Below are 23,241 nucleotides of genomic sequence, written 5' to 3'. Positions count from 1 at the left end.
AGTGCGACACTGAATTCGGTTTAGACTCATTTAATCTTAGTTGGCGAATGGTTCTGTCAGGTGGTGGCTAAGAAGCGGCGTGACCGAGGCCTACCGCGAGCCTTCGAGATCTTCACAGACAATAAGACGTACGTCCTCAAAGCTCAGGACGAGAAGCACGCGGAGGAATGGCTGCAGTGCATCAATGTGGCCGTCGCTCAGGTCAGGGAGCGGGAGAACAGAGAGGCCACCACCTACTTGTGACTGCAGCTGCACAACTGCTACTTGGTAGTCGAACCCACACAGTGGGCCTCACCAAACAGTATGTCAAAGTGTTCATTTTCATTCAATAAAACATGATGTCCGACCAAACAAGAAGCACATACCACTTTTACCATGACAAAATGTGATGGAAGCCAAATTGTACAATGATCAGTATTGCCAATTCATTACTTTGGGTAGGCATAAATACGTCATTTTGCTACAGTTGATCAAAATGTGTTGCATTTTGAAAAATAATTCTTCCAAAATGTTCAGCTTTTGGTGCATACAACTTAAAGGAGCAAACCAAAAAAAAAAAAGCCACCATGGCAACGCCGCTGTGTTCATGAAGATCTAAATAAATTACAGAAATCACGCGTGTTTGTAAAATATGACTTTATTCTCATTATTACATATAATTAATGTAATTAAGAAACCAGTAATTTGCTAGATCAATTGAATAGTTGCAGTGTATATGTATACAATATTTGATTTTTGTTTCTTCACGATGAATCAGATCGCAAATGATTTAATGAGATAAAGGATGTTTCAATTATCTCATTGCAGGAGGAACTTTGGAAGTGTTTTGCTTCTGCCCCAGAAAAAAAAAAAACATATTAAACATGAAAATGATCACTTTATAATGTAAAACTTATGACAGTACAACGTGAACTTTATTTTATTACAATATAGAACTTAGTACATCAAAATATGAACTATATCACTTTATAACATCAAACTTACAGTATCACCTTAAAATGTTGGCGTTTTGACATTGTAATTTTAAAATTCATCACATTACAATGTGAACTTTGTGTTAACACGTTTTAACAAGAAACTTATTACTAAAACATCAAATTCATCACTTATGAAATATATCAAGACGTAACATTAAATTAGTCACTTTAAAATGTGAAATTTATCGCACTTACGGTGTTACAATGATCACCCTAAAATGTCTAAATCGTCACGTAATGCTATCTTTATCAAATTGATGTATGAAATTTGTTGATTTTATACTGTGAAATTCTTTATATTACATATGACTGAACTTATTTTTTCCTAGTTTGGTACCAACACGCTGCCAAATTAATTCAAGGAACAATCATCTACGTTGTATTCTTAATAATATAAATTCTAAATGGGCTGTTTTAAAAACTGAGCAGGTCATATCATGTCTGGCTCACCTCTGGTGTAGCAAAGACCCCTTTACTTTGCCATTTGAATGTCGTATTTCATTTACAGGTTTTGTCACATTCTTGGAAGAAATGCATATTATTTCAAATGTCAAATCATGCCTTAAATGTGTTCATAATATTAGGTGTGAAGATGATTGTACGGAAAATTTGATCTCTTTTTTTGTTTTGCTTTCTCTGTGGTTTAAAAAAAAAAAGAAGCTCGCATTACTCCCACACAAAGAGTAGTCTATTTTAAAAATTCTCATCAGGGTCATGTTGCTTTTCTTTCGCAACTGCTGTCTGGACTGAGATATTTTTGGGGGTCCCAAAGCCTAATTTGATGTTTTGCGGTGATCTTGAACTGTTGCCTTACACTGCAGGGAATATGTAGGAGAAAACACTGCTGTAAATCAACCATTCGGTTTTCCAAGTGATTTTGTGAAAGTTGTTGGTTTTCACCCAATAATTCATTTAACTTTGTATTCTGACCTGTTTACTCTTACATCTCAGTTAATATACGGTGATCCACTCTCAAATTGTCCCCAGCATAAAACATTTTTTAACTGTATAGACCAGTGGTGTCCAAACTTTTCCCTTAAGGCAGCTATCAGAAAAATCAAAGGGCCATCTTTAAATCTTTCCACTTTCATCTGATTAACAGAGGATCTGAATCTGGTTAAAATATATATATATTTTTTTAAACTTTTAAAACAACATTTGTTTTAACTCAGTGCTTCTCAATTATTTTCTGCTACGCCCCCCCAAGCAAGACGTAAATGTTTCGCGCCCCCCCCCAAACTCTCTGCCGCCACTGTAAATAGTATTATTTGTCTATAAAATTACTATTATAAATACGCATCTGCCTAATATTGTGTCGTTTTTTTCTAATAAAGAAAAAAAGTAACATAGATCAACTTATAATAAAGTATAACTTTATTAACATTGTTTTGTTTGTAACAGAGAAGACTTGACGTGCATCAATTTGCCTGAATAAAAAAAAAAAAGTTACATTCAAACTGTAAAAATACACTCAAGGTACATTTTTGACCATTTGATACAGAAAAATAAAATGTAATAAAATCAGTAAATAATAACAAATTCAAAATGATTAGAAACATTCACTCGTGAGGACAATATGCCAAAAAATTTGACCGAAAAAACAAAAATGAATAAAGGAAAAAAAGAGTGTCCTTGGACAGAAGGACAGTTTTTATTTTTGCTGCTCACACTCAGTATTACCTCCTTTGCAATGGTGTGGAGTCATATTGCAATGAGCATGCTAACAATGCTCACTGGTTTACTGATATAACACTGACAAAGCAGGACGATTGTTGGCAATATTCGGCACGTTTTCGCTGAAAAACAATCAAGCGGCTTATCAATGAGATTGGGGTCGAATGTCTTTAAGTGGCGTCTTAATTGATTTGGCTTCTGGCGGTTCGCTATAATTATTTTTAGACACAGTCAACAGTCTTTCCTCATCACCCACAGTATTAAAAGTCAAAACTAAAAGGCAAACGGCACGAACAAAGCGCATTCTCGGCGGCCGAGGTAGAACCGTAGGTGAGGGCGGTGGTCGTTACGATCCCAAGCCGAAAATGGCACTTATCGGGCGGCGGCGTGAGAACCGGTGTTCTGCCAAAATATGCTACATCGGCGAAACGTCCTACATTAGTCGAATTTGACACCTAAAGTACTACCGTGCGCTCTTAACTTGTTTTGTTTAGATGCATACAGGAATAAGGTACTAAAACAATGCCTGCAGAAAATACTTAAATGTAGTTATATCAAATAAGGACGGTTTAAACACGCTACGTGACTAATGTGGTCAACTGCTTCAAAGCTAACACAAAAAAACACAATGGTTAAAAGTATGAGAGGGTAATACATGCAAAAAGTATCTTTGAGGCTGTGAAAAGGTTCTAAATAACTAAATAAAAACAAAAATAGTGAGTAATCACCGCCTCTAACCGATGTGCGCATGCGTGTGAATGCATGCGCAAGCGCCCTGAGCATTGTGTAGGACGTTTCGCCGCGTAGTAAGGAATGGCCGAACACCGGACAAGACAGTGGGTCGCTGCGTGAGTGAGTCCGGTCGGAAAACGGCGGCGGCGCACTGCTCTTCATATTTGTTTTCTGTGTGATGAGTGCTCTTCCTTAGTTCAAAAATACTGCACGCACTCTGAAAATGAGAGCGCCACTGCCACCCACTGAGTGGATGCGCAAGTACACTTTATTCCAGTACGGCAGAAAAAAAAAAAAAAGCATGTTCCCCGAGGTCACACGCCCCCCCCCCGCCATCGCTCTGCGCCCCACCAGGGGGGCGCGCCCCACTATTTGAGAAGTACTGGTTTTAACTTAATGGCTGCTATTGACGACGAGAGACATACCATCCATTTTGAATGGGAGGGTTGGCTGCGATCGTTCGTCAAAATGGATGGGATGTTTATCGCTATCAATAGCATTGAAACATGACCACTCCATACCAGGCTTTCATATTGAAATGAGTAATTCAGAGTTATAAGGATATTGCAAAATATACCGTAGTTTTCGGACAATAAACCGCTACTTTTTCCCCTCATTTTGAATCCTGCAGCCTATAGTCAAGTGCTATTAGTAATAGTATTTGTTGATTTATTTGGGTTAATAGGGAACACTTTATTTGACAGCGGCATCATGAGCCTGCCATAAGACCGTCATAATTGTGACATGACGCTATCATGGGCATTAATGAAAGCTTATGACAGATGTAATTAAGTGTCATCCGGCAAATTATGTCCCTATCTCCATTTATGTCCAGCTCAGATCTTTTATATTCATTCAAAAGTGAGATTATTTGCCTAATGACACAAAATGGCGTCTGTCATAAGCATTCATTAATGCTCATGGTCGTGTCATGTCATAATTATGATGGTCTTATGACAGTCTTATGGCGCCACTGTCAAATAAAGTGCTACCAAATACCATAACTAGCAATTAATGAAACAACTGAAACTAATTAAAGAAATAATTAGCACAGATCATGAATTTTGATTCTTATTCACATCTGTGGTGCTGCAATGCATGCTAGGAGGCATGTTGGACAACAACTGTGTTGACAGCAGGTGGCAGCAGAGATTGACGATTGATGACTGTCTCCCCCAAGGGATCAGTGATGGACAAATCAATGAAGCTTTGCAGCCAATTTGATCCAAGCTTCATGGTGGTTCATTTGGTCTTCATTTGGTCATTTGACAGTTTTATGATGCCGCTGTCAAATGTGTTACCGGTTAATATCTTTTGGTGTGCATATCCCATAATACAATGAGGACAACTGCAGCTTATAGTCCAGTACATCTTATCTATGACCAAATGCCGTTTTTGTGTCAAAGTTGGTGGGTGGCGGCTTATAGTCAGGTGCGCCTAATTGCCTAAAAAATATGGGATGTATTTATTTACACTACTGAAACAACATTGCAGAACAAAGAGAAAATGTCCAGCGACAGCAAAAAAGTCAAGACAATCACAAACAAGATAGCTAAATTTACATTGGATTATTGTCTAGTAAAACACAGCGGACCCTCATGATACGAGCACAATCCGTTCCACGACCAAACTCGTGACATGACCATGGTTTAGCCTTTGAGTGTTTTAAAAGCAACCTAGGATAGAAAAACTTCTTCTAGTTCTTGAAAGATGAACATTAGTATGGCTCAAAATAATTTGATATTCAAACCACTCTTGATGATTTTCATACAATTTGTAAAATTAGTTTAACTAGTAGGTTGCAATTGTTGTTGACGTCGCAGGGCGGTGACGTCACTGGGTTACGCTGCCGGGCTTCCAGAATATGACTCTTGTGACATAAACATTTAATCTGTTCAGCCCTTTCAATTTGAACCTGAGAGGAACAATAATGAGCATGACGGCACTGTCGATATTTCACAAAACGAGCAGCAAAAGCAAAATGAACAGGAAAGACGGAATGGGACGAGACGAGAGTAGGACAAAACCGGTGTTCTGCCAAAATGTGCTACACCAGTGAAACGTGCTACAAGAGACACATTTGACACCCAAAGTACGACTGTACGCTTTCAGCTTGCTTTGTTTAGATGCATACAGGCAGAACATACTAAAGCTGCCTTAAGAAAATACTTAAACGTAGTAATATCAAATGAGGGTGGTTTAAATATGCTACGTAACGTACCTAATGTGACAACAAAACACAACAATACTTATAAGGATAAGAAGGAAACACACGCAAAAAGTATTTTGAAGCTATGAAAAGATAATAAAAGGCTCAATAAAAACACAACTTGTAAGTACCCGCCACTTTTAACTGATGTGCGCATGTGTTGGATGTCTTGCCGTGTAGGAAGGGATTGCACAACACCGGTAGTGTTCGTCTAGTGACAGTGACAGCTGCGAACCCCGCACTGTCGCTAGATGCAGGTAAAAAGAAAAAAGGAAGTGTTCAATAGCACACTGTTTGTAACATTGAGTAATATCACAAGTACCATGTTATTTTTTTCTACATCGATGGTGTTTGTATTGTTTATCGATCTACATATTAGTGGCAATCAGTAACTCAAGTCCTCAGATGAAAACCAACAAATCTGTTACGGTCCGTGAATACGGAAGGAAGTTAGGATCCCAAATGGCAGACAGCAATAACAGAGGGATTGCATGCAAGGGTTTATTTAACACAAAAAAAACATGTGCTCGCGAAAAGGGAGACAAAAAAAGGCTCTGTGACAGTTGGTCAGGATCAATTAAAAAAACGATGGAAAACAACAGTGAGAGGCAGACAAACGAAAAAAACAAGGCAATGATGCAACTAGCAATGAAGGGATATACACACTGTCAAAAGGCAGCAAGTCAGTATCTCGGCAACCTGCCTAGGATCGTTTTAAAAACACTGCTGATGAGCTGGAATTGGATGCAGGTACAACGTCGGGAACTCATCCCAGAGCTCTGTAACAAAACAATCTGACTAGCAGCAGAATGTGACAAAATCATGCCAGTCGTCATACTAGCTTAGCTTGCTAGCTAGCACAGCTATTCCCCCAGTCCAGGCCAACTACGTCATCTCCCCGAGTGTCCATTGCGCGCATAAAACACTGCCCTCCGTAGGTCAAAACGTACTAAATATCAATTTTTAAATTAATGGCAATATTCCATGTGTTTCTAATTTTTTTTTTTTTTGTAAAAGTGAACAATTGTGGCTTATTAGAGCCTACAAGTCTTTAAGTCTGAGGTTCCTTTTAAGTAGAACATTTCACCATTCATGTCGTAAGTGTAAAGAAAAGTTAACCAATGTAAAAGTCATCTCTGTTTTTAGGCATCTGGTGGCTGCCTCACCGTTAAGAGGTTCTTGACTTAACAAGGAAAAAAAATCTTTTAAAAAGTCTTTTAACTGTGGCGGCTCCACTGCACGTAAATATCTTCATTAGACATCTTTGGGCAACAGCTGCAACCCTTCTAGCTGCAGACATAACATTTGCTCATATTACCCACGTTGCGTTCTCTTTGCCCATTTCCTCTCACTCGCCCCTCACAATCAAATTTAGTGTTAGCCATCATGTGGGTTGAGATGTTACACCATTTAGATGCAATCTACATTCATTAAAGTGGATGTGTGTGGGAGCTGGTGGCATTACATGTGTGAAATATTGTGACATGGAACAAAGTTGAGAGGGAGGAGGTATTCAAGCATAATTCTACAAGGGAAGACCAAAAACAAGAGTTTAACCTGATACTTGAGAACTGTGGGGCAGTCGTCCTAACCACTGGCTCAGTATGCCAGTTTCAAGTCCCCTGCAATAAATACATATGGATAAAGTCAATGCTAATGATAGTAAGCATGACATTTCTGTCTTTAATAGTAGTAATTGCTTGATTTTTTTTTTTTAAATCAAAGAATGTTTTTTTTGTGTGTGTGTGTGCAGATGATCAATAGTGTAAAATGACTACTGAATGACCAACATTGTCCTGTTCTTCCTTTGACTATGAACTATTATTGATTATATTTTTACCATGTTGCATGTCTAACTGCTTTTTCTCACCATATGTCATCAATAAATATTAAAAGGCAAAATCATAATGCTTGCAGAAAATGAGTCTGGTTTTTTTTCTGTTTGGTTTTGGTCAAAGTGCTCATTTGATCACTTGGAAATCCAAGCTGTATCATCCTGAGTTCCACAATACAGTAGGCTACGTCACAAAAGGAAGTCATTAAATGGATTTGGTCAAAATTCAGGCATTAAAAAAAGCATTAAAACAAATGTTCGAGGCATTGAAAATTATGTTAAGTTTGCTGTTAAAAAACTTTTTTATTTTTTTACATTATTAATTAGTTGTCTGATATCATCGTGTATAAGACAACATAAGATAATTACAGGACAGAGATCCGATACAATCAGCTATCCGATAATATCAGCCGATAAATGCATTTTAAAATAATATCGGATGATATCAACATTGGTTTCTAGTCATCAGTTTTGGGCCAATATGCATGTTGCCTTCAGAGTGAATGTAGAAGTCTTCTGCCTTTGTACAAGGGCAGGTCACAGCTTAACACAGCATTTATGCATATTGTGCGTCAGGTATCTCCAAACTAATGCTTGAAATTTATTATGTGAGCAGACTATTTGCATTTATGGTGCAAAAATTAAATAAAAAATGATTGAAAAATAATAAATTCATAATAATGAATCATTACATACCTCATTCACTGTACTGAAACTGTGTGCTGTTATTTTGAGCCAGAAGCACTGTGTGAGCCATATGAGATCCGTCAGTGCCTTATTAGTACATAGCACAATCCAAAAAAACTGATCTTTGCACTGCTGTATTTTGATTTCAACAATAAATACAGTGGTACAATATAGGCACTTTTCACCTTAACATCAGTTGAAGTTATGCCTTTATTTTTCACAGAATGCGTATTGGAAAACCTTGAAGTTGTTACATTTATCATTATTAACGTATCCAGTCTATCTAACTACAAAACCATTAGCCATAATATGTTAAGTCCACGACCGCATAGATCGGTCTCGGTTTGATATCGGTATCGGATTTTTTGGAGCTGGACAATATCAGAATATCGGTTAAAAAGTCATTATCGCACAACTCTACTTACAATGTGTGGGTGTGAAACTCAGCAGTTGGGCATGGGAATTCAAGTGCAATTAAAAAACATTAAATGAGATTTGCTGTGGAAAACCTGCGTCATAACTCTTAAATCTTGGGCACATATAATTTAGCTCAACCAACCAGAGGATATAAAAATTCCAACTACTGTACCTCATTTCAGAGGTGATTAAAAACTGCAATTGATATAAAAATGAAAAAATATATTGTACTGTGCATATGTTGTGCCAGCGATCATGATTCTGGAGTTGATAAGATACAGACTGGATTGACGTAGCAACACATACATGATCACTTCAACTACCGCCTATGAAAACACGCGGTGCATTAGCACCGCCTGTCGAAAGTTGAGCGCTCTGCATTCACTCGTCAACTGAACAGCGGAGAAGGTTGCCTTTTAGGGTAACCAAGTGGTAGGTAGGGGAAGAAACAAAAAAAAAATCAACTCAGTGCTTTAACTAATTTATTGAATACAAATTGAACATATTTGTGAAACTAAAATCCAGTGTAACCAGTTATCAGCCACAAAAGATTTAAAATTATATCAAGATGGAAAGTAACTGGTCAAGAGCAAAACATTTCTTTGGAAACTGTAAACAAAATAAACTTTGGAGGCAAACGACATGTTTCCGGCTTCATTAATACTCCTATTTAATATTTCCATCAAAAGTATCCACAGGGCAGATCGCTTTGAAAAATTAAAGCAGATATTTTGCCAATGGACATCAATCCACCTTTACACTGTAAATAGATGTTATGCCCCATTCACTTTACATGTCTATCAATCAAGGCCAGCGAGATGGAGCTGCAACCACTCGTGTGACATTATGGACCATTTGTTAAAAGGTGAGTGCCATGACACGCCACCTGTTGGCTCCTGGCCTCAAAAACTTGTTTGCAAGTCATCACAAATGTATGAGTGGAAATGAACATTCTTAAATCAAATCAAATGAAGGGTGCATTCGGGAAACCCGGAAAACAAAGAAACCCCAAAGGTCAACTCTGGCTTGGACACTCCTTGAATTATTTACAATTTGGAAAAGTCTATTTGCCGTCGGATGTGAGCGAAGGTCAGCGTCGGTGTCGTCCGTGTCCCGAATGTCCGCTGTTGCTGCTGTGATGTTTGCTCTTGTGCCCTCTGTCCCGGTCCCTGTCGTACGAGCGCGACCTCTCCCTCTCTCTCCTGTCGCCTCGATGACCGGTGCTGCGCTCGTGCTTGTGTTTCTTCGAAGATGTTTCGAAAGCTCCGCGGTCTCTGTCTCTGTCCCTCTCTCGCTCGCGCTCCCTGTCAACTTTGAGCGGCGTGCGGGAGCGCGACCGAGAGCGTTTCCTTTTGTGGCCGCTGTTGTTGTGGCGACCGCTGCTCTTGGAGTCGCTGTTGCTGTGGTGTGCCGCCTTAATTTTAAGGTGGGGGAGCAGGGGCGAGGGGGGGCGTCTATGCGGAGAGGGACTCCGACTGTGAGAACGCGAGCGGGAACTGTAGGTCCCCGAGCGACTGCGCCTGCTGTTGTAACTGTAAGAAAAAAACAGTGTCAGAGGCCCCCTTAACTGTGCCGAAAACCGAACGTATCAACTTACTGTCTGCGAGGGGAGCGAGATCTCGACCGCGATCGCGTTCTCGATCGTGAGCGGCTTCCACTCCTGCTGTTTCTCCCGATCTTTGCCTCCTTCCTCAACCTGATTGAAAGACGCCCAAAGAAAGAAAAAGTTATGGCCAGAGAAATAGTGAAATAGTTGTAATATATTCAAAAGCTATCATTAGCTTAACTCCTTCACTGCCAGCTCAGGTCACAGAGTATGTGTTGTGGTAGTTATTAAAACATTTGCCTGAATTGATATCGAAACCATCTATCACAGTTTAACGCAAATGGATTCGACGTCTGTTGTCAAAGGCAGACGAAGGGTTAAGCTACATTAGGTCACAGATTTATAAACTAATTCCATTCTTATTTGAATTAGTGTCTTTGTCCCCCCAGTTTATTAAAATTAACTTTTTTAAAATTGAATTTAATCTTTTATTTCATTGTTCCCCGTTCTCATTTTATTTATAACTATTTACATATAGATTTCTGGATCCTTCAAATGTTTTTTTCTTTTATATTCCCCATCGCAAAATATGTGTGGACAAGACATACGACAATTGGATGTCAATGGATGGATGCCGCAAGTTTGAGACCCGTTCTATAATTACAGACGTAACGTGTGCATAAAAGGGTTCAATTTAGAGGTTAAACTTCCAATGCTCGCAACATTTCCAGTTGTAAATTACAAATTGTAATGCAACTGATATTCACAAAAATTGATTTTTGAAAGGTTCGAAAAGGCCTCCTCACCCGTTATGAGGACTCTTGCTGGTCTGAGTGCGGCTATCTGGCTCTTTCTTGACCGCTTTGAGCGTCTGGCTGTTGGGGGATTTCTCATCTACTTTGACCACATTTGGGGATGAGGGTTTGGAAGCAGGTGAGAAGCCCCCCACAGTGGCCAAGGCTGGGGTGCCGTCAGGATTCAGCCCTTTGGCCTTCAGCTTTGCCTCTGCCATGCACACCTTCCTTCGTTCCACTTCCTTTTCTAGCTGCTCGTAGTTGGGCTGCGGAAGAGATTGTACTGAGATGTTGGCGCATTTTAGGACCAATCAATGTTAACCTGCCACACATTTTTAAGTATTGACAGATTCGTTTCAGTAAATATTCTCGTTTAATGTTTTACCTTTTTCCTTGAGTAGAGTTTTAGCGTAGTGATGCAAATTTCTTTAATGTCTTCATCGCTTGCACCAAACAACAAGTGCCACTGAGGTCTGGCGGGAAGTGGGATCTGAGAAAGAATTGGGGTGGGTTTACTTAAAATCACAAGATGCCATCGTAATATATTTTTAATGCGCTCACCTGCAAAGCTCGGGCAGCAAGGAATATGCAGGCGCAAGCAATGGTCTCTGGTTGGAACCTCACAAACACATTGGTCCTCAAACTGTCGTTAATGTAGTTCCTATAAATACAAAGAGCACACAAATACATAGCATCTTCTCTACACAAAGCCAATGTTATTCATATTTGAAAAGACGACAGCTCAACATTAAAACCAGCGACTTGCACATCACTTTGGTACTTCAAAAAGCCACCACTGAAAAGGAATTACGTTTTGAATAATTAAATTGAACTGTATGGAATTTTTAGTGATACTTTAATGTTTTCTACGCCATGCATCCTCCACCAGTCTCCTGATGAGTGCACAGAGCCCTGAAATTTTAACTGACTGCCCCTAAAAGCCCCTTTTCTTCCCTTCAATAGACTTCGGCTCAAACACACTGGGCGAAAACAGACCTATGCACATCCAAGCAAGTCCCCACAGCGGCAGCGCCATTTCCCCGAGCCACCGCTTAATCGCCGCTTGGCAAAAACACTTTTGTAACCCACTTGCTACTAACAGTAAAAACACTTTTGTATTTTTAACATTTCTGGTGCTGATTTGATGAGCGACAAGCATGTGAACGATGTACTAGGTTAACGTAGCTGCAGTTACGCTTTAGGCCAGAGGTAGTCGCGAGTAAAAAAGTGGCAAACTCCTTATAACACTAAAGTATGACTATCATGTTAGCATTAAAAAGGATAAAAAATTTTTGCTTCCTGTGAGGCCTCCACTTACTAAGAAGTGGACTCTTATTACAACTAATGTTTGTCTTTACCATGTCGCCATTGAAAGTTGGACACAAGCAGTATCGCTGAATTAAAAAGAACATTGATTCGTAAGGTGTGTAGTGCTAAATAAATATCTAAATGGAATTGTGCATATTAGTGTATTAATGAAGGGGAGTAACTTCCACATTAACTCTTCGTGGGTGTTACGATGCATTGATATCAACCGATTTGTCAAATGCTAACGCACAATCGACTCGAAATAATTACAAATATGATCAATATTTTCATCTTTTAGATTTGTTAAGATGTTCATTCAAATGTCAGGAATGCTTCAGCTAAAATTTGTTAAAAGCATCGAAATTGCTTCTTTTTTTTGCTTTCAGTAAAATTTAACATTCAACCACATGATAGACTTTGCAATATTGGCAAAATTTGTAATATCAGCAAATAACACATCCTTGTCTGAAGAATAGGACTCAATTAAGATGTACTTTACCAGGGCGCAATCAAATTTGCAGTGTAAGGTTCAATTTGACAATGGTAAATAATTAGTGCTTAAAGATTTCTAATAAACACTGTTTACAAGACTAAAGATCCCTAAACACTGTAATGTACATGCCAAACCTGAGGTGGCGCTAGAACACATTAACACAAAATCATAAGAGAGCATGGAAAAAAACTTACTTACTCCCTATAATGTTAACTCATCTCTTCTTTTTACTGATAGTGGCAAAAGAGCAAAATATGGAGCTATGTGGCACAAACGCGACAAAGTCATTTGCCATTTTCAAATGGAGTTTCATTAAAAATGGAATTTAAAAAAAATGGGGCGAGCGTGTCATCAAATTGGGACAATTGTGTCACCGTTCAGAGATTATATGTTTACACAACAATACAACGCCAAGCCATTTTTAAAAATAATAGTCTTCGAAGACTGTGTGGAGAATACTGGCGTATGATACTAAGTACTTTGACATCAATCTGGCCAAATGGTCGAATTGCCTACATAACCAGTATTGCTAATACAGTCATATAGTCTTATTAAATCTCTCAACTCTATTTAGATAATCTTCAGGTATTGCTGTGATGTTTTATTATGCTTGTGGATGTGTTTGTGTTAGTTGGGGGTCAAGATGCTATCATTTATCACAATAGTTTTCTGTCACCCTAAAAAAATGTTGACAGGCTTAATGCCAGTTTGGCATTTAACCACTCAGTAAAAATCAAAATTCTTTAGCTGCTCGGGGCTAAACCAAAATTTACCTGGCACCCTAACGGAGTCCAAGTGTGTAATTGTTCAACTTTGGAGGACAAAAATGTCTATTATTAAACAATGAGTAAGTAACATTAGGTGTTTTTTTTCCCCAAAATAAGACTTGCCAATAACATTCAACGTTTAAGATGTTTCTGTAACTTTACATAATTTAATGGTGGTGTGAATTGTTCAAAAAATACAATTTATCAAGTGGAATTTGAGGTACCATAGCATGCCGTAGCTGAATTTAATGTTAAGCTGCTGCTAATCAACCTTTATTAGACAGTTTGAGTGAAAGTGGTAGTGCTGTAAAATTTAACTTTGTCCATTTCTCTCTGGGGTATCCACAAGACTAGAATTTGTCACAAAACTCCTTTCTAAGCCCTGCCAGGATTGCACTACACCCTATTATGAGCAGACAAGATGATTATGACACATGCCTTGGGAACATGCACACATGTAATGTAAAATGTGTATCTACACCACAGTTGCCACTTTCAGATTGTTCGATCTGAACTGACAAGGGTGCAAAAGCTTTTAAGGCCAACATGCACAAAAGCTAGTTTTGGATATGTCAGCTGTGCACAAGCTTTTCAGGCCAAACTTTGTCACTCAACTAGTGATGTAGCAAAGGTGCTGAAGTGATAAGTCTACCGTCCAAGAATTTCTGCCTGTTGAGTGAAACTGCAGTGCTAAAGTCAACATTTGATTTTCCCAGGGATCAACTCAATATGTTCAAAAATGGAATGTACCATGGGCAGGAACATGGTTATCAATGTAATTGGGAAACAGACAAAAAGGATTCAAACAAAAAGGAGGATGTAGACTAACGCTGGGCAAGATGGTAAATGCAACGTATCACCCACCCCCTATCGATACTTGTTTAACCAGGCGATAATATTTTGGCAAATGTTTCCAATATACATAACTTTCATTTGACTCATTTAAAGAACAATGTCGTTACTCATCAGGCTAACCTGCCATCATCTAATGAGCCACAAGATACTTTAGTGGCTCAACATCACAAACTATGCCTACAAGACAACATGCCAATCTGTTGAATAGCGACTGCTGCAGAGCAAGACGGGTCCTGGGAGGCAAAACCTGAGAACTGGATCCGCCTGCAAAACAGACATGTCTGGAAATCACGTCAGTTCGGGACATGACACACTATAATTTGAACTTTTTACCTGGTCCTACTTAAACTAAAAAAAAAAAAAAAAAATAGTGTGATCTAAAAGCCTTGGCATAAAAAAAATACAAATCCTTGTGGCGAGCCAAGAGAATATAAGATGATGTAGGCTGTTGGGAAAGGCCCCAGCACCCCCTTCAACGAGTCTCAGCATTGCGACTGGCTGTGTGGAGAGGGGCAGCCAGCCAAAGGGGGGAAGCTTCCTGAGGTCATGTGGTTGGAGGAGGCAGAGTTCAGAGGTTCTTTATGTGACTTACCAGCACGGACTACCCTTTAATCAAAGAGTAGAGAGAAAGGACAAAGTTAAATCACGCTCCCTGACACCATCCACAATTTACAGCAAGGCCACATAAGGGCACACGTGTGAGATGTCACAAATTGCAACAATAGGTGAACCCGGTCAAAAGCAGCAGGGCAAAATGTTTCAATGTGCTTCAAAACAACAAGGGTGCTTACATAGCACTGGTCACAAAGATACAGCTTTCCACAAAAATAAGCTTAATGATATCCAAGGTGGTCTTTAAGTGTTTGAAACCATCATCTTTAGACCACGTCTGTCAGTTGAAACTTGTCACTGATACGAAGGGAAATAGCCAAAGGTGAGGTGGGGAAAAAAAGGACACTTACCAGGCGGTCTGGACCAGCGTTTGGTTCTTTTCACACTCCAGGACTTGCAAGTACATGAAAATGATCTAGACATGGGAGGGAAAAGTGTGCATATTGATATGGTGGAAGTATTGCAAAACTAACGAACTGGTTTGATAAGTAGGTTTGGAACTTTTGTGTGAGGATGACACTCACCTTATGTGGATGCTTGACATGTACACAGAAGCCTAGTTCTTTGAGAATCCGACGTTCAGCTTTGATGACTTGATTTTTGGTGTTTATGTAGTTCTGATCAAGAATCAATGAACTTGGAGTCCTAATTTACAATGAAATCAAAATAAAAGATTGTTTCCCATCCAAAGATACCCTTATGCCCACCCAAATAAAGAAGCCTTCTATTTCAATGTACTCTTTTTTTTTTTTTCCTTCTCTCCATTCCAACCAACTCTCAGCAGGTTTAACTGCATGCCTGACAGTCTGCTGGGGTTTGACGACTCCTGTGGTTCTATAAGCTTATAGAATGTGTACCTGTCAACCTCAATCACAGCGTGCCTTAGCATTGAAATATCAAAGATGGTCGTTGCACACATCTCACTTAACTCACTGACTGCCATTGAGGGCTACAGAAGTCTAATCCAGTTGGACTGGGCAAGTCGACAGTGAATGATCGCTGCCCGCCCTCCGAGGCCAAATGGATTGGACGTCCATCGCCATCAACGGCGGCGAATGTGTAGAGATGACTCCTGTCTCAAATGGGAATCCTCAAAACATTTATATGTAGGGAGGACACAACATTTGGAAATGTGCCGTTTGAAAGCATAAAGCTTTAGTTCAAATAATACATATAGTAGATATATCTAATATCATTACACATGCATAAAACTGTATGTGCCCCTTTCAAAGTGTAAACTGAAAACGACACCAAAGTGAAAGGCACCATCATATCAAATACAAAAATAAATTAGTACATGATGAGGCATCCAACCATAAAACAGCAGTGAGGTATTAATTACTGTATGACCTGCGTAACAAGAATTTGGGGTTTTTTGGGGTTTTTTTTGCAACGAACATTGTGATATTTCAAAAATCTATCACAGCTGGTGAATGGGCTTCTATGCTAAACGCACAATCAAAATGTATGGTGAGCAGTCGTCAAAAGAAAACTACGTTACCCAAAGGTGCGCAGTTGACGGACAGCTACCCAAAGTTTATGACTGAACCACAGAAGTCTTCAAGGTACCCAGGGGGCCAAGGACCTCCGGCCAACCTGTCATCCCCGATCCCAGGGCCCCGAGGTGGCGCAGACCACGGGCGTCTCCCACAGGAAGGGGCCTGGGCGAGGAGATAGGCCCCCTTGGATCATGGTTGTCATGCCGACTGCTTCAGTCTTACGTACCATTCCACATCACCCGGGCTTTGGTAAATGTAGCTGGTCGCTGTTAGTTGGTTGCAAGGGAAAAAAGAAGCCAAGTTAATGCCAAGGTCTAAGGTGTTGCAATAAACAGACTTCTATTCAAAACTAAACGCTCACACTGCCAAAGAAGTGGTGCTACTATGCCTTATGTTGCTCTTACATTAAAACAAGGGAGATTCTTGATGCATACATTTAGGTGGGTAAAAAAATGCAAAAGTTACATCTTGGCACTTGTCAGAAACTGAAATGCTTCAAAATGGTTTGAGAGTACATTGATACAGAAGGGTACATTAACAAAATACATTAGAAAAAAAAAATCTCATTAACATGTTCAACAAGGAGAAAAACATTGAAGAGGGAGTAATAAGTCAAAATATTGATACTTACTTTTTCATTCTAATCTGCTTGAGGTGATGGAAAACATTGATGACATCTCGTATCCGCCGAGGTGCTTCTTCGATCTTGGACGCCAAGTTAATACAAGCCATAGCAACAATCTAAATACAAAAATGAAGCAGATGGTTGCAAGAAACTGGTAGAAGAAAACCAGACAAACACCAGGATAAAATGAACTTTGAAAAAGACACAATGGTGCTGCCTAATTCATTTCAAACTAAAATTTTCTTTCAAAAACATCTTGAGGTTATCGTGGAACCTCGCATTAAGACCTGAAACAATTACTCGAATAATTCGGAGTAACTCAATTTTAAAAATTGATGGAGGAATTTTCTCCGCCTCGAGGAATCGTTCAAGTTTGCCAGCTCTAAGCATGACGTTTTGCCCAGACTACTTTTGATGCTGCACAACGCGCTGACGTGCGTACAGCAAGAAGAGACAGGTGGCGGATACATTTTATTTCAACCACACATGAATATAGAAGTAACGACGGAGAAGCCGAAGAAAGCGAAGGGAAAGGCACCTAGAAAAAGCAAAAAGTGTGGGAGCATTTCAAGCTCGAGACCAAGGCGAACACTTTCATGTATTCACTGTAAGACAGCGCTTGCATACCACTACCCCCGCCCGGTCCCGGCAACCCGCGGCCTCGCCGACGCTTCAGTACCCCCGGCAGGACTCCGCTGCCGAAACCCGGGGACTCCACCGAAGGCACCCCTTTTACTCCGAGAGCGGAGTAAAATTAAGTTAATGTAGCGCTTATTAGTAAGATTCACATTACCGTACCTTGCCAAGGTAACGTTATTTGGAACGATACTCGGTATAAGGTAAAATTAAGTTAATGTAGCGCTTATAAATAAGATTCACGTTACTGTACCTTGCCATGGTAACGTTAGCCCTGCGGAGGGCTATGTTTCTATAGACCCTACCCACCGACGTCACAAAACCACGTGCTCGCTGTATGGTTCCGCCCACTTGTCCGTCATTTTGTCTCTGTATTAGCATTGGTTTCAATTGATCGAGGAATTTAAAATGCATTTCATGGAAGACCCGGTGCTTTCTGATGCCGTAAACTCACTGGATGTGTTGCATAAAAGGCGTTATGTGGAAAAGCTTCGTTCTATACAGTCGCCAGATCCATATTTGATGCCCAAATCGATGTTTTTCGACCCACTGTCTTCGCCCTGTCTGCCTGACATCTGCTACGCTGATATTTACAATTATCTTGTCCACACAAAATCAGCCTATTCTCACGAAAATTTGAAAAACTTCAAGAGCTTGGAGGCTTATAAATACTTCGTTGCTGGTTGGGTGAAACAGGTCCTCGTCCACGAAAATTCGGCAGGAATCTATCTTGTGCTTGGAAAGGTGAGTTACGAAATTTTCAATTCAAAATCTTTTGTTATTGCTAACATCCACTGTCAAGTCTAATGTATTTCATGTCGTTTGTCAATGGAGTTAAGGCTTTTAATGTTTATATGGTTTAGCGATAGCACTCACACTACATACATACGTGTATGTTGTCGGCGATTAGCCTAGCAATGATCTTAATTGTCAGCCCAAAACCCTCTAAGTATATCTAAAATGCATCTTACCGGATATAAAATGACTACTACATCGTCTGTGGTGATTTTTTGGTGCCCAGTTTTCACGTCGAATTGCAGCCGTCCATTTCGCTCTCCTCTTTGGATCCCTCGGAATACGGTAAAACTTCAAGTCTCTCCCTCCATCTTCTTTGTTAGTGCAACCAACAGCCACACACGCCTTCACCATTTTGATTATTAATGTTAAGGAGCAGAAAAACACGCCGTAAATAGGAGGAATGTACGTAGCCGTAACAGGTTAACACTATGTTTTGACGGACAATTGGGCGGTACCATTCAGGAGAGCGGAGTTGTGACGTCACGTGGGTAGGGTCTATTATCACTACTGTCGATGCATGGCAAACGTGTCTTTCATTCAGGCTTTATTTAATCTGTAAAAACACTGCACTTGTAGAATGATGAGGGTGTAAAATAAAAACATCATAAAGCTGTCACTTTTAGCTCAGTAGTCATTGATGGATAAAACCCCAAGTAGCCTAATGTGCTCCAATACAGCAGGTATAATACATTTATTTTGAACACTGCAAAAACTCAAAATCCTATCAGGACTTACAATTTAGACCAACTTAAAACTTAACTAGAACTTAATAGCTTGACAAAAATGGAAATTCAATTGAAACACGTGGGAAAAAAATCACCTAACTTACTTTTAAGTGACGTGTTTCATCAAGCCATAGACATCATCACTATTGACTTGTCCCTTCATCATTCTTTGCGCGACGCCTTACCAGAAGGGGCCGTGCTTCATTTAGTAATAGCCGAAGACGCTCGGATGTACTTACGAATGGATTTAACTATGAAAGTTGCACCGCATACAAACAGGATTGTCTCAGGAGTGATTTGTTCGAGGATTCAAGGTAAATATTATATTTTTCATACCAGTCATGCGTGACTGAAGCATTTATTCACAGGATTTTCTTCTTTGTTTACACATGGAGAGGCGGATAATTTTTGTAACTGACTAGCCTCCAAGTTTACTTTTAACCAAGAATCGAGACTGTTTAATGTCCATATCTATGAAGAATTCGGGATTTAAGCATTTATTTACAAGAATTTTTGCCGGAAAAGCTCCTTTTACGCCAGGCGGCCGCTAGCCTCATTCACAAACAGTATATAGTGTATAATGATAGTAAAGGGATATTCTATTCTATAATAAGTTGTGATTGTATATAAAATTTTATTAATTATTTAGTTATTAGTTACTATTAGTTTCTGATGTTAAATTGAGTGGTTTATTAGCTGATGAAAACTTGCAGTAAACAAAAAAAAAATTAAGTTGCTATTTTGGTCAAAAACGTTTATGTTAAATATTGCTATTGATCCTGAAAATATGGGTGATTATCTCTAAATTTGGTGATTTTTGTGCATGCAGTGTAAAATCTGAGACTTTTATTGCCATTTTAAATTGTGTTATATTTATATAGAAAATAATCAGGATTTTATAAGGGAACGACTTTGAATTTTTTTATGCTGCTCATGCAGACTCGTATATGGCTAAGGTAGGTGCCTGTTTTGGTTTTAGGTCGGTAGCAGCTTTGGTTTTGTAAATATTTGAATTTTAAGTTTTTGAAAATAGGTCCATTACGAATCGACCCCGTTTCCCGTGTCACGTCAATAGGTTATGAAGTCTATGATCAGGTGTAATGTCGTTTTTAGGTAAGAAATATTTTTTTATTATAAGATCTTTATAAGATCTTTAGTTTTTGGAGTGAAAGCAGTGAATTTATTTTTTTTCCACGTCACATCTGAGATGCAATTATTGGCTGTTTTCAACAATGTAAATCTAAAATAAAGGCATCGATTGTCTAAACATGGTTCAATATTAGGTGAAATATCTCGTTTTCTCATGTATATTTGTAATTGCTCTTTACCCAAAAAAAATGTTCTAATTGCAGTGGTACCTCGACATACGATCGCTTGGACCATGATCTTTCCGACGCAGTGGTACCTCGACATACGATCGCTTGGACCATGATCTTTTCGACATCCGATGTAAAATTTGACTCGCCGTTTGTTTCAAAATCCGACGACATGTTCGAAATCCGACGATTTATGACCGCGCCGCAGTTTCTTTGTTTTGCCGGAAGACGGACGCACGGCGGATTTTCTTGCGAGAGAAAACGCGGGTTCCAAGGTTAGTGCAGGTGGTGAAAAAGTTAACGCTTACCATTGAAATGAAGATGGAAATGATAGTAAAATATGAGCGTGGTGTGCGCATCCGTGAACTGGCTCAACAATACAGCAGTAGAATGCCTACGATCTTGACGGTCGTCCGCCGACCTCCGTTCGCCAGTCTTTGTATAAGTTAAGGTGACAATTATTATGGTGGAAACTAGAGGTGGGAATCTTGGGGCACCAAACATTCAATTACGATTCAGAGGCTGAGGCTACGATTCGATTATAATTCGATTACTGATGCCCCCCCCCCCCCCGCTTCGCTTTTAATGTTTCATAAATTTGTTCCAAAATCCTCTGAGGCTAAACCAAACTACTATTTCAGTATGACGTTAACAGTTCAAAACAGTAAATAAAATACTCAAGTCCCTATATGTATCAGCAGCTTTAAACTACATTCAATTTAATGTTGTGAATCAACCGTTGAAAAGTTTTTAAAACTGCTCCTGTTATTCCATAATTTCCCTTCTGTCTACTTTTGACATGTGAAAGTTTAAAAGTGCTTCATCATTTAAAGATAGATTCAAGTGAAGATTTTGCCGATTTAGGAGTATTTTAGATAAAAAGTTAATTAGGTTCACTACAACAGAGCCTTCCAGAGAAGACTACTGCTTTAAGATGGTGGCTGTTTACAAACGCCGGCAAGTCTGTCATTTCGCATCTAGTTCCACATATATGTGATATCTAACGTAGCATTATGTGGTCGTATGTTTGTAGCAACTAGCAACTGGGCTTTTTTTGTAGCGGCCGTTGGCCATAGTTCGGTATTATTATTATTTTTTTGATCTAGCGGCATGAGTTGAGCATGATATTTACTCTCGGTCCTTTCTTTAATGCGTCCTGAAGACCGCGCTGTGTTTTAGTTCCGCTTTACCTGGTATAATTAAATAATCAGAATTTGGATGTTTGTGAATTGTTCTCGAATCTTCCACGGCCGAATCGCGACTAATCTAAGAATTGGACATTTCGCACACCTCTAACATCGTCAAAAAATCGTCAGCTTCATCAGGTTTTTAATAATTTATTCCATCAAACTGTGCAACACAAACGCCTACTGTCCGCTGTGGAACAAAATAATGGAACTATAATATATTCTTATGGGGATCCTGCTCCACATAAGACCATTTCGACTTAAAAACAAGATCCTGGAACGAATTAAAATCGTACGTATAGGTACCTCTGTACTCGATTACTAAAATATTCGATAGCTGCAGCTTGACTCGCATTAGTTCATTTTTATTAACGATGTTTATATATTTTGAGAAAACTATGGAAAAGCAGTGGTTCTCCATCACAGATATTTTTAATGAGAATAATAATAATAATAAAAAAAACCCTTCAAAGCAAAAATATTGAGGGGCGGATTTTGGCGAACATAATTTACAATCGGCCCCGGTCGCTATCACGCAGATCCATTTCATTGGAATGGGGACGAGTGAAGTTTGTAGCGCATTTGAACGTGACTAACATGGCGGCTGCCGACGTTCGACTTGCGTTGCATCAGCTAGCACGATAAGGCACGAAAGGCCGAGTGAGTTCACACGACAAAACACAACTTACCTCGAAACTATGCTTGACGAAGGACTTGGAGTAAAAGAAACGATGAAAAAGCACCTGCCCTGTCGCCATCGCCACCTGTGAAACAAGATATTTTAAAAGGATTTACCTTCGATCGAACACAATGGACCGCCGCCATTTTGAATCCACCACGCCAGCGGCAGAGCGAGCTAGAGGCTAACAGGCCGGAGTATAATTCTTGACAACTTTACACATCAAGAAATCGCCAGACATACTGAAAAATACAATATACCTTCAAAATAATTCCACTAACCTGCGGCAAACGGAGAAGAATGCCGGCTGACTGGATCAGCTCACATCCCAGGATTCGAAGGTCGGTCTCGGTGTGTATGTCGAGGCCGTCGAGCATTGACGGCGTCGGAGACAGCCTATCCTCGGGGATGAGCGAGCTATCGATCGTAAGATATACCTCGGAGTAAACTTTGTCACCGATAAGGATGCCATCGTTGTTTGTTGACGCGGTTGAAGACACAGAGAGGGGACCTGCGGCCATCTTTGGGGAAAAAAACGACAACGCTACGGCAATCAGGCAGACAGCACGACGGAACGGGGTGCCTGACTAAGAGGGTGACGTCACAAAGATGCTAAGGCGGAGACGTTGGTACACATCCGAGACGAAAAGTAGTTTCGCTATCTACAGTATACAGTAAATGCAGGGCAACCCCCCCCCAATGGGAACTTTTTAACAATCCAGTTAAACCAAGAGTGATGGAGAAAAAATATTTTATTTATCGTAAATGAAATCTTTAAAGATGCCATTGAAGAAACAATGATGGATTTTTTTTTTTTAAACTACGTTCTTGATATGGCGTCCTTCTGTATGAATGCATTCTTGAAATCTGC

At 39.6% G+C, this 23,241-nt stretch overlaps 2 protein-coding genes across 7 annotated transcripts in view; one reads left to right on the top strand and one right to left on the bottom strand.

The window, feature by feature from the left end:
• veph1 (ventricular zone expressed PH domain-containing 1) overlaps positions 1-7,482 on the top strand; it is a 268,147-nt gene extending 260,665 nt beyond the window's left edge. For all 4 annotated transcript variants that reach the window (XM_057838008.1, XM_057838010.1, XM_057838009.1 and 1 more), the window contains one exon: positions 61-7,482. In XM_057838008.1, coding sequence (XP_057693991.1) covers positions 61-243 — 183 coding nt within the window. In that variant the 3' untranslated portion in view covers positions 244-7,482. The remainder of the gene's footprint in view (positions 1-60) is intronic.
• Positions 7,483-8,995: 1,513 nt separating this feature from the next.
• ccnl1a (cyclin L1a) lies at positions 8,996-22,973 on the bottom strand. 3 transcript variants are annotated; one of them, XM_057838013.1, is made up of 10 exons: positions 22,652-22,968; positions 22,381-22,455; positions 17,036-17,145; positions 15,430-15,550; positions 15,256-15,320; positions 11,432-11,531; positions 11,256-11,360; positions 10,883-11,136; positions 10,128-10,226; positions 8,996-10,062 (listed from the first exon to the last, which is right to left on the bottom strand). In XM_057838013.1, the coding sequence occupies exons 1-10, from the start codon at positions 22,889-22,891 to the stop codon at positions 9,621-9,623; spliced, it is 1,611 nt and encodes a 536-aa protein (XP_057693996.1). In that variant the 5' UTR covers positions 22,892-22,968; the 3' UTR covers positions 8,996-9,620. The 3 variants fall into 3 exon arrangements, 2 of the variants coding, with proteins under 2 accessions (XP_057693996.1, XP_057693997.1); XR_009063396.1 differs by lacking the exons at positions 8,996-10,062; positions 10,128-10,226; positions 10,883-11,136 and adding an exon at positions 14,886-14,899 and having other exon boundaries at positions 22,652-22,973; XM_057838014.1 differs by lacking the exons at positions 8,996-10,062; positions 10,128-10,226; positions 10,883-11,136; positions 11,256-11,360; positions 11,432-11,531 and adding an exon at positions 11,568-14,899 and having other exon boundaries at positions 22,652-22,972.
• Positions 22,974-23,241: the final 268 nt, after the last annotated feature.

The sequence above is a fragment of the Corythoichthys intestinalis genome, chromosome 6, assembly GCF_030265065.1.
Source record: "Corythoichthys intestinalis isolate RoL2023-P3 chromosome 6, ASM3026506v1, whole genome shotgun sequence".
In the NCBI taxonomy this organism is placed as follows: Eukaryota; Metazoa; Chordata; class Actinopteri; order Syngnathiformes; family Syngnathidae; genus Corythoichthys; species Corythoichthys intestinalis.
The sequence above is the reverse complement of the archived record's forward strand: the minus strand, read 5'-3'. Positions and strand labels throughout refer to the sequence as shown.

Bases quoted from the DNA above. Each gene is read 5' to 3' on its own strand.
- ccnl1a (XM_057838013.1), bottom strand. From the start codon at position 22,891: ATGGCCGCAGGTCCCCTCTCTGTGTCTTCAACCGCGTCAACAAACAAC. The intron at 10,227-10,882 runs GTGAGGAGGCCT...TCTTTCAATCAG, and splicing joins AGCAAGAGTCCTCATAACGG to GTTGAGGAAGGAGGCAAAGA. The intron at 10,063-10,127 runs GTAAGTTGATAC...TTTTTCTTACAG, and splicing joins TCTCGCTCCCCTCGCAGACA to TTACAACAGCAGGCGCAGTC.